Genomic DNA, 10,623 nt, shown 5'->3' with positions numbered 1-10,623 from the left:
AACGTCTTAAGCAGTAAGTAGTACGCAAGCTGCTACAGGCTCGCCTGAGCGCACGCCGTGACTTTCGGCAACACTCTGCACCTCACTAATGCTCTCTACAACACGCCCTTCGTACTAGGGGCCTCCTTGCTGCCAGTAAGCTCTGTGGCAGTTCTGAGTGCAACGGCCAAACTCTTGAACGCACTCTCAGAGCGATGGTGGTCATTGCTGCCGTAAAGGCATGAGACATGCAACGTAATTCCAGCGGCAAACGCAAACGACGTCAGCACATGAGGAATCATCTCGCATGACAGGTCGCCAACCTTCTCGCGTTGCAAACCCAAATCGATTACGGCGTAAGGACGACCAGACAAGTCGACTACGCTGCGAGACAACGCCTCGTCCAACGGGCAGAAGGCGTGTCCGAATCGACGAACACCCACAAACTTGCCCAACGCCTGTTTCAGCGCCATTCCCAGTGCAATTGCCGTGTCTTCAGCAGTGTGGTGGTCGTCAATCACAAGATCACCCCGTGAATACAACCGCAAATTCCAACCACTGTGCTTTGCCAACGCATGGTACATGTGGTCCAAGAAACCGACACCTGTGTCCACCTGAACCGTCTGTTCACCCTTTTGGTTGGCGTGCGTCGATGTAATGAGTCCATCGATGAAATCGGACTCGGGCGGCAGCGGCGCCTTGTCCAGCGACAGGGCGACGAAAATTTTTGTCTCGTTGGTCTCGCGACTGACGAATGCGCGTCTCATGTTGGAGGTGGAAATTGTGGTGGAAGCTGACTGCAAACCTTGGTGGTGAAATTGTCAGACACAAACTGATAGAGAGGGTTTAGGGTCCACTGGTGATGGTAGTGATGATGGTGGTGAGTTTATCCCGCTTACTAAGTGCCCTTTCTCGCTCGTCGTATGCTGTGCTCGGGGAGGGTTCATTCCGTAGGGCGCTGCCTTAGGGAGGAGGGCAGCCAGCTGCCCTCCCCATGTGTCTGCTTTTGTTTCTCATAGTCGTGCCGGTAGCTGCAGCTCTCGTCTTCTCAGTGTTTCGTCTTAAAAATGACATGTGGAGGGAGCGCTGCGTAGTTATTACCGGAGCCACCGGTAGCCTGGGTCGTGCACTTTGTAAAATCTGTCTTCAACTTGGCGACCAAGTCATAGCTGTTGATGTAAAGGACGCCGACAGCGTTAAAAGCGTTCTGTCTGAGGTTACTGCAACCGGAGCAGGAGTCGCTGCTCGTGGCGACGAAAATGTTCGTGCCCGAAATGTCTCCTCTACGGGTTCCAAGAAAGACACAGAGCCTGTAAAAGCCGTCGACCGCCTTCTTACCGTTACTTGCGACATCACTAAACAAGCCGATGTGGATCGTCTCTTTCAACGCATCCAGGAATCCAAATGGCAGCCTGAAGTCCTTGTCAATGCTGCAGCAATTGCTCCGAAAAAAATGCTTCTCGACAGTTCGGGAGATGAGTTGCTTCATTGCTTGTCCGTTAACGTCGCCGGTCAGCTGAACGTCATCCGTAGTCTTCGTAATCTGCTCGAGCGTGCTAAGAAGCCACACATCATCAACATTGCCTCTGCTCTCGCTCACTTCAGTGCCGTGGGCGTCGGCGCTTACGCTGCCTCCAAGGCTGCTTTGCTGTCTGTGCACGAAACACTCGAGAATGAGTTGCGTCAGCAGCATTCTAACATCGATATGTCGCTTTACTCGTTTGGTCAATTCGAGTCGCCTATGTTTCCCGAGGACACACCGAACAAGTTCCTGGCTCCCATTCTGAAAGCTGAGGACGTCGCCATCTCCATCGCTTACAACATTCGCAAGCACAAGTGTGGCCGTCACTTTAAGCCCCGTTATGTTCATGCTATGCCTTGGATGCGGCCACTCCCGTTGTGGCTGCAACGTATTGCTCGGGCCTTCAGTGGAATGGACAATGTGTATGCGAGGAAGAAGGAAGACTGATCTGCACGCAGAGTCGAAATGTCTGTAGGATGATAGTTTTGTAAATAATGACATTTTAAAATTGACACGGACGAAGCGGCGTAACGAAGCAGTGTGCACTTAACAGGTGTTCTCAATGGTTCTGTGATGCCTTTGAAGGAAAGTCCTTTTCGTCAATTGGTTACAACTGGATAATTACTTTGTGCCGGTCGAAATGAATTTCTGCATACTTTGCATCCACCCATTTCACCGTCGGGGATTGCTTATCTGTGTCTTGCTCAAATGAAACAGTCTTCTTCAGCGTCAACGAACGCCCAGTGCCAGCAATAAAGCTCAGCTTTCCGACATGATAGTGCCACACGGCGCATTTGTCCGCGTGATCGCTCACTCCAATGTAGTAATTGCCAGTCGCACTCGCACTTAGTACTTGCACAGTAAAATCCACTGTTTGCTCACATTGCTCGCTTTCTCCTTTGTCAAGTTCGTACACGCATAGAACGCCATTGCTCACATACGCCAAGCGAACGTTTCTGCTGTCGATGCACACAGCTGGAAGAGTACGTGTGAGCGCCTGCAGTGTCGGTTTTATGAGCTCGCTGCTCTTTGTTTTTTGTACCACAGTTGATAGTATGTTCATGAGTAACGGCATGAATGTATCCCTCTCCAGTGGATACTGTGTCGCTATGAGGCGTGTCATCTCCATACTCGATGCAGCAATCTCACGGTCTTTGCTGCTACTGCTGCTGTTAACCTCATGGCTCAAGGCTCGCACTTGTTCTACGAGACAAGCAAGCACAAGCAGGCTGCAGTCTTTTGCTACGCTAGCGAAACAAGTCGACAAAAAGCTGTTCTTGCTGTCGTCAGTCAACTGCTGATACACACTTAACGCTTTGCTAAGCGCAAACACTAGACGCGCTGGATCAAGCCATTTGGTCCAAAGGGCGAAATGTGTGCAGATAATAAAAATCACGAACTTGAGGTCTTGTATGGTATCCAACATGCTTTCATCCATCACACTGTCACCTATTTGTTTCTTCAAATTGAGATTTAAACCATCCGGAATCTCAACAGCAATGGCTGCCAAGATACGGCATGCCTTGGTGCTGTCCGCCTGCGAAACGATACTAAACGTATTGGACGGGATAAGAAGATCAGCGTAAAAATGAATGAGCTTGTCTAACTCAGAAGGGGGTGTCTCGTGTACCAGCGCTGAGAAACCCTTGTGTGCGACATTTGCGACGACTTCAATATCGTGGGTGTAATAGTCAATCAAACTAGAAAACGTTCGTTCGTAAGTAAATTCCTCGGTCAAAGACTCAGGAAGAGTAATTGCTGATGCATGCACACAAGCTTCATAAACGCACTTAAGCCGTGTTGTGTGAAATGCATGGTTAAACACTAGTTGCTCATTGTTCGGATGAACAAAGACAAGCGACCCTTCAGGCCCCGGGTAAGCAAATGAAAGCTGCCGTTGTGAGCCGATATTTGTCGTTGCAGCCGCCAGACTCTGAACGTATGAGCGAAGCAGTGTTAGAAAGTCTGGAAGTGTACGCATGAGCTGAACAACCGCAGCAGATGTGGCTGTCGCTTCTTTCTGTAGCAACACGTGGAAGTCAATAAGCGCATACGTATTGTTTGGACCTCTCCACGAGTACGATCCAGACTCCAGGCTGCGCGAAGGATTGTGTTCGTGTGGAAAAGATAGGCACTTCCATTTATCATGTGGCGGAAGCGCAGCTATTAAAGGATGTCTTCCAGTAAATAACTGCCATTCGACCATGCATTCGTTCTCATAAGCAAGAACCAATGCGTCTGTTCCTTCGGGAACATAGACTCGACACACTTGGTTTCCGTCCGAGGAGAGGAAAGCAGCTCTGTAAAAGTATGGTTAGTACAAAACACAAACACAAGATACTACTGATATAGATTACATACAGTTTGAAGTTAGTGTTGAAAGCATACACAGTACCATCAAAAGCCATGCACAAAACGTAGCCAAGGAATCGATGCTGCTTGGACGAAAGGCGCATCACACGTTTGATAGGAAGTGAAGCAGTAGTTATTCGAGCCAATAAGGTCCAGTCATCATTCCTCTTCTCATAAAAATAGACGACTCCGTTCGCCGTTCCAGCACACAGCAAAATGCTCTTTTCTTCTGTGACAAAGCTCGCCATTGTCGTCACACACTCTTTTATTTCATGAAAAGTGTGAAGGCATTTGGGTTCCGTGCTGCTCAACCAGTCCAGTAAAGCATACTGAGACAAGCCCGATTTGACTTTCGCAATAAAAATATCGTACTGAAAGGTATATACAAATGAAATGGGGTCATCAAGGTCATAAACGTTGTTGAATAACGTCGATTGTTCTTCCACAGAAGGAACTACAGTCGGGGAATGCTTGGGGGAGAACGGGTAGCAGATATAGAGTATGTTTTTGTCGTAATTAATGACTGCCAGCTCGTTCTGCAGGAGCGAGAAAAAACCTTCCGGGTGCAAAGTATCCATGGACTCAGTGTGCCGAATACTCAACGTCGGATAGTCGATTTCAACGCGCATGCATTTTTCATGTGACACCAGCAGCAATTGACCTTGTTCATTCACGCTACATGATACAAGAAATGGTAATTTGTAATACAGCGAATCACTCATTCTCTGTTTGTTGGTGATACAAACTCCATCTGTAAGGACAAAAAGCCAGTAGCACTCCTTCATGTGCTGGAAGGTACGTACATCAATGACACGTTCGTTTTCACCGTCTTGGAGACTTAAACGCATCGCTTCGCCCTCTAGATTAAGTGCTAATGTTCGCCAATTTGTCTTCCACTGATAGACCACCCCTGCAGGACTACAGGTAAAGAGCTCGAAGTTCATTAAATCGCAAAAAGGAATAGGCCAATCGCTATGTCCTTCCCAAGTACGAATAAGCTGCATGTCAGTAATACGAACACAGTAAATGTTGTGAGAAGAACCAGACACAAGAGCAAAGTTTCCCAATACGGTAGACAATCGATAGAGATTCCGTTCTGGAAGATGAAGAACAGCTCTACATGAGCAATCTTCCGCATTCCACTGACTCAACGTCGCGTCTTCATCGAGCGAGAGAAAGAGTCGTTTTGGTCGCCCGTCAATCGTCATCACATGGGACGCAATTGCAGCAATTGACGCTTTATGGTACAGCAAAGACTGTGACAAAACATACTGGGTGCCATCTGATGTCGATTTTTCGACGTAAAGTTGAATTCGACCGGAAAAGAATCCAAATGCAACGAAAGAGTCCAGTTCTTGACAGCAGGTCACATAATCACAGTCAGAGATACGGGTGGTGGGACATGGACATTGTATACCAACGGAAAACATTCCAGTAAGCGATACTAAAGGGAAACCTTCTAAATCTAATCCACAACAATGCCGAATTCGGCTCAATTGAGGCGTAATCTGTGACGTTAACGAACTAATTCCTACACTGTTTCCCTTCTCTAACAATTGTCTATACTTTAAGGCGCTAATTCACGCTAATTTGCCCAAAAAACAGAAAACAGAGGTTGGCGTTTGGAAGCGATAGCAGGACTGTAGGGCCTCACCTCTACTGCAAGGGTCGCACGCGACACGCGTCATCTCGCGTGTTTCATCGCGTTTTTTTGTGTGTGGGTGAAATCGCGTAGTGTCTTACCCTTCCCCTCCAGTAAGAGTCACCACCAACATTCCCGGTACTCCTAACTTTATTTACACCAGGTGCCATTTGGAAATTACCAGACTGCCATCATCAGTGTCCATTCCATACACGTTTCATAGCTTAAAACGATGGATGTACGTGGAAAAAGCTGGAAGGATGATCGCTAATTCTTTAGACTTCTAGACCTGTAAATGTTAATGAGGCTGCACCGAAATTGAAAAGCAGCAGTAAAGAGGTGGATGAGAATATTGCACGGACTGGACCTGTGACAAGAAAAAAGACAGAGATTATTACGACGAACGATGGGAACCGGATTTTATGCATTGCAGACGTTCGAGGTACGCGATTGAGACGCGTTTTTCGTGTGGAGAAGAGACATCGACGTGTGGAGATTAACAAGATGATGTGTAGGTGAACTGAGCCTAATCAATACACTCGCAAAAGAGGCACGAGCTGATGTCGTTATCCATACTGGCGACTTTGGCTTTTTTGACGATGCGTCGTTACCCACCATTTCTGAACGGTATGTATTACCGGCGTGAGCACGCCGTTTAGATGCTGTTGGACTATTGTATACAACAGATCGCTTAATCTTGGTTGATGCTAATGCTTAAATAAGAACGCTTCGTCACATTGTTCAGTTTTCACCTTTGATCAAACACTTACCTCGCACAAAAAACTTTGATTACTACCCTTCTAATCCTATCAACACTTTGCGGAACAGCATTGCTACCTACGGACAACCTCTCTTGTCTGAGCTTCCTCGCTTCCTTTCCGGCGAGCTCTCTTTTGATGTGCCTGTGTATATCGTCTGGGGTGCTTGCGAAGATGTGCAGGTGATTGAAAAGTTTCGATCCGGAAAGTATTCCATTCCTAACCTTCATATCGTTGACGAAGTGAACTCACATCTTTTACATGTGGGAGGCATGAAAGTCCGTTTGTTTGGCTTGGGTGGACCTTATGTTCCTTTCAAGCTTTTTGACAATGGTGAAGGTAAGGGCACGATTGCTGGTGCCCAGGGAAACATGTGGACGACAGTGCTGCAAATTGGTGAGCTGCTGGAGACCGCAAAGAGTGTTATGGATCGCGAAGAAACGAAAATCCTAATTACGCACCACCCCGTTGGACGCGAAGGCGTCCTTTCGCAGTTGGCAAACGCCTGTCAGGCTGATATCACTATATCCGCCGGCTTGCATTTCCGCTACTGTGCTAGTTATAATGAGTTTTGTGTCAACAACAACCAGGAACACTACATTCAAAAGCTGTCCGCTGCTCGTAGTCAATTCCTTGACTTGTGGGAAACCGTCAAGCTTGAGGTTGATCAAGTTGTTACACCCGCACAACGTCAACTTATCAGCGGCGTTGTTCGTATGGTTTCTCGGATGCCTGAAGCTTTGAACGGCTTCGTGCCGAGTTACGTCTCTCCCGGGCTTTCTTTCAAAAACCTTTGGAACTTTAACCTCGTGGATGCTACGCTCGGTTGGATGGTGCTTGAAATCAAAAACGGACACGTTCAGATGGAGAGCAAGTCGCACGGATTCAACTTCGGTTACCGGCGTTCTTCGTACCGTCGCCCAGACGGTGCTAATGCTGCTCCTATTGCCAATGTCACCAAGCCTGCTACCTCTCAAGCTACCCCAGTGCAGGCTACCAAAGAGGAACAACCCGAAGACTCAACAGCCGTTGAGAGCGCGACCTCTGAGGAGAAGACAACAACATCCGTCGATCAGGGAACTGCGAAAGCGGAAACGGGTGCAGCTGTTGAAGGCGTAAAGGCGGAACAGCAGACGACGACGACCGAAGGCGATGCCGAAACTGCTGCAGCACCTTCCCATGCCGAGGAAAAATACGAGGAGCAAAAAGAACCCACTACTGCTTCCACTACTGAACACAAACCACCTGTGCAGCAGCAGCAACAACAGCAACAACAAACTACCACGAGAACGGGATCGCGCTCGTATGGCGGTGAGCAGGAGCAACGGTTTGGCTTCCATATTGCTCCGTGCACATCAGAGGAGCAAGTCCGTTCCATGTTTACCGAGGGCTCTGACAGCCTCATTACCCATATCCAAATCCGTACGTCCATGAACCGCTACAAGCAGCAGCACCTCCAGGGCTCCTCTGCCCCTGCCTCGTTATATGCATATGTGTACGTGGAGAACCAAGAGGCTGTGAATAAGGCCCTGCCTAAATTGAAGACTCCCGAGGGAGTCCGCGCTAACGTATTGCGCGACGAACCCTATTACCGTCAAGGAAAGCCCTGGTACCGCAATAACCGTCTCGATTCCCGTGGCGGTTTTCGTGGTACTCGTGGACGAGGCAGAGGAGGTCGTTATGGCGGCCGTTCTCTTCCTCCTTCAAGCGGCAGAATGGGTCCCGACAATGGCAATTACTCTGCCAAGTCTGAGGAGTCTCACTCCCAGCAGCCCTCTAATGAAATCACTCATGATGATTCCCAACCTTCGTTTTCGTCATCAAAAACCGCTCATGCCTAAGTTCCTTTAAGCAATTATACTGTTTAATAAAATCATGTCCGAATGCAAACAAATGTCGTGCCGTTTGGGGATACAAGTCGGCAGCAAGGGCTGGGCGAAATATTTCTGCGCTTACTGCGCCCTCCGTTACCGGAAATCGCATTTCATTCTCTGCATCGTCTCGTCATTTGTTCATCTTAATGTTCTTATTCCTACTCTCTCTCTTTTTTTCGGCAAATTCTAAATAAAGTTGAATAAGGTTTCAGTCGGCTTACAAAATGACCGAACCCCGCAGTCTTATGACGCTTTCCGATGACGTATCCGTCACCTCTTCTACGCGTGTTCCGCTATTTGGAGCTGATCTGACCCGGCGTCAGGTAAAGCTCTCCTGTTGCAACGAGACAACAATTTGGTTAATACGATGGTCAAGAAGGCCACGGCTTTAGGTATTTGTAGCGCTGAGAGCGCATCTCAGCTTTTCTTTGAAGAGGGCTATGATTTCGTCGCAATCCCCTTGACAACAGAGGACTTAAAATATCGTGTTGAATCGTTAGCTCCTACGGATAAATTGGCCGAATTTCATGAAGTTGAAGTTGGTTACTACCCGAACGGTAAGTGGTTTGGACGAATTTGATCTTTTTACGAGTTTTGTGAGTGTTCATTGCTAACTACTAGGAAAGAGTTTACAAACCAAGTTTTTGGATTGGCTTCTCCTTGGATAGAACTGGATTCCGATGATCCTTTGGTTGTTCAACGTTCGTCTGAAGTAGCACTCCGTGAAGCAGAATATGCTGAGTACTGTGGACTGCAGGCTGTTATCTTATTCGGTCCTCGAAACTCGACAAACTCAATGCAATATGGTGCTGTCATAATGGAGTTACTGAACAAAACCAACATCATCAATATTTTTGTCCGTATTGACATCAGCAACAATGAGGCGGACTACTTCAGCTCCTGGAAAGTGTGGCAGGCTATTCGCACCGCTTGCGATTACCATCCCCGTCTTCATGTAGCATTAGAAATGCCAATTAAGGAGTCTCCGCCCATTGAGCTCATTAGCCGTTGGTACGCCGAACCAATTGGCGTACTCATCATGTCATGCTTAACGTTTGTTGCAAATCCAAAAGGCTATCCGGTGTTAGGACGAAAACACAAGGCCATTTTGTCCCTATTTTTACAGCTGAAACCCCGTTTATTGCTGTGCGACAATGATGAGCCAAACCGTGTTGGTGCCTCACCCGACTATTCTATTTATTTGAAGCACCTTATTAAGACCCAACCACCGCCTCCCGTCGTGGAAGACTTTGCTGAAGGCTACAAGGATTATTTGCAGATCCCACTGCAACCTCTGAGTCATGATTTAGAGAACATTACATACGAGGTGTTTGAGCGCGACCCTGTCAAGTATGCACAGTATGAACAGGCAATTCATGCAGCACTGGCCGATCGCCCCGAAGACTCAGTGACTCGTATTGCCGTTGTGGGTGCTGGCCGTGGACCGCTTGTCGATTGTGCGCTTCGTGCGGCCATTCAGTCTGGTCGTACAGTAGACATGATTGCTCTGGAAAAGAATCCCAACGCCTTTTCTATGTTGGTCAAACGAAACCGCGAAGATTGGGCCAGCAAGGTGACGCTAGTGTTCGGGGACATGAGACAATGGCGTCCAGATTACAAAGTCGACATTCTTGTTAGTGAATTGTTGGGTAGTATGGGTGACAACGAACTGTCGCCTGAATGCCTTGATGGAGCACAAGCTGTTTTGGATGAGGAGACCGGCATTTCTATCCCCTCCTCTTATGTCCCGTTTGTGACACCCATCATGTCTCAAAAACTTTGGACCGAAGCTCGGAAGTTGGGCAATGGCGCGTTTGACCGAGCATATGTGGTGCTTATGAACGCTTTTGATTTTATTGCTACTGATGACGAGTACCGTTTCCAACCGCTTTGGGCGTTCCATCATCCCGATCGTGCTGCCATTCAACATGTGGACAACACACATAACAAGCGCCATGCTCATGTTCGCTTCCAAGTCTCGACTCCGGGCGTCGTGCATGGTTTTGCTGGATATTTTGAAGCAACACTATACAAGGATATCTCGCTGTCGATTCTGCCGACGACTATGGACGTCAAGTCGCCAGACATGTTTTCTTGGTTTCCTATGTACATTCCGGTCCAAAACCCCATATATGTTCCCGAAAACAGTCAGCTCGAGTTCCAAATGTGGCGCCAAACCGACGGTACTAAGGTTTGGTTCGAATGGGCTGCGAACTCCTACACAATTCTGCGTAATGGAAAGCATATTGAGCTTTCGTCTACACGAATTCACAACCCTTCTGGCAAGGTTAGCTACTGTGACTTGTCGTAGGGTCGGATCCAAAAATAAAAATTCAGGAGCGGACAGACTTGTCGTTGAATGGAGGACGGAGGAATTATATTTCAACGGTCTGGTTTCGTTTCGCAAATTTGTATCGCTTCATGAGCGCCTTACAATTTCGTACAATATAAATAAAGTTACTAAAAGATTTCACTTAGGAAGAAGAAGAATGTCTC

At 47.7% G+C, this 10,623-nt stretch overlaps 5 protein-coding genes across 5 annotated transcripts; 3 read left to right on the top strand and 2 right to left on the bottom strand.

Annotated features, from left to right (window-relative positions):
• Positions 1-95: 95 nt before the first annotated feature.
• Positions 96-746, bottom strand: SJAG_00592 (imidazoleglycerol phosphate dehydratase; the record flags this gene model as incomplete). Its single annotated transcript, XM_002171831.1, has 1 exon — positions 96-746. One exon carries the CDS (start codon positions 744-746, stop codon positions 96-98), a length of 651 nt encoding a protein of 216 aa, XP_002171867.1.
• A 158-nt stretch (positions 747-904) lies between these two features.
• SJAG_00593 (short chain dehydrogenase DHRS family protein) lies at positions 905-2,025 on the top strand. Its single transcript, XM_002171832.2, has one exon. It carries the CDS (start codon positions 974-976, stop codon positions 1,946-1,948), a length of 975 nt encoding a protein of 324 aa, XP_002171868.2. The 5' UTR covers positions 905-973; the 3' UTR covers positions 1,949-2,025.
• An 83-nt stretch (positions 2,026-2,108) lies between these two features.
• On the bottom strand, positions 2,109-5,283 carry SJAG_00594 (WD repeat protein; the record flags this gene model as incomplete). Its single annotated transcript, XM_002171833.1, has 2 exons — positions 2,109-3,801; positions 3,863-5,283. 2 exons carry the CDS (start codon positions 5,281-5,283, stop codon positions 2,109-2,111), a joined length of 3,114 nt encoding a protein of 1,037 aa, XP_002171869.1.
• A 332-nt stretch (positions 5,284-5,615) lies between these two features.
• Positions 5,616-8,297, top strand: SJAG_00595 (fungal protein). The gene is made up of 4 exons (XM_002171834.2): positions 5,616-5,733; positions 5,775-5,937; positions 6,011-6,122; positions 6,219-8,297. The coding sequence occupies exons 1-4, from the start codon at positions 5,728-5,730 to the stop codon at positions 8,092-8,094; spliced, it is 2,157 nt and encodes a 718-aa protein (XP_002171870.1). The 5' UTR covers positions 5,616-5,727; the 3' UTR covers positions 8,095-8,297.
• Positions 8,298-8,351: 54 nt separating this feature from the next.
• SJAG_00596 (type II protein arginine N-methyltransferase Skb1) lies at positions 8,352-10,438 on the top strand (the record flags this gene model as incomplete). The annotated part of the gene is made up of 3 exons (XM_002171835.1): positions 8,352-8,450; positions 8,504-8,684; positions 8,754-10,438. 3 exons carry the CDS (start codon positions 8,352-8,354, stop codon positions 10,436-10,438), a joined length of 1,965 nt encoding a protein of 654 aa, XP_002171871.1.
• Positions 10,439-10,623: the final 185 nt, after the last annotated feature.

Source organism: Schizosaccharomyces japonicus, assembly GCF_000149845.2.
Source record: "Schizosaccharomyces japonicus yFS275 unplaced genomic scaffold supercont5.1, whole genome shotgun sequence".
Lineage (NCBI taxonomy): Eukaryota > Fungi > Ascomycota > Schizosaccharomycetes > Schizosaccharomycetales > Schizosaccharomycetaceae > Schizosaccharomyces > Schizosaccharomyces japonicus.
Note: the sequence above shows the minus strand (reverse complement) of the source record. Positions and strands in the feature narration are given on the sequence as shown.

What these genes read in the sequence shown, in the direction of transcription:
- SJAG_00593 (XM_002171832.2), top strand. Translation starts at nt 974, where the DNA reads ATGTGTCTGCTTTTGTTTCTCATAGTCGTGCCGGTAGCTGCAGCTCTC.
- SJAG_00595 (XM_002171834.2), top strand. An exon ending in ATGCATTGCAGACGTTCGAG is followed by an intron (nt 5,938 to 6,010) that starts GTACGCGATTGA and finishes GATGATGTGTAG; the next exon opens with GTGAACTGAGCCTAATCAAT. An exon ending in TTACCCACCATTTCTGAACG is followed by an intron (nt 6,123 to 6,218) that starts GTATGTATTACC and finishes TGCTTAAATAAG; the next exon opens with AACGCTTCGTCACATTGTTC.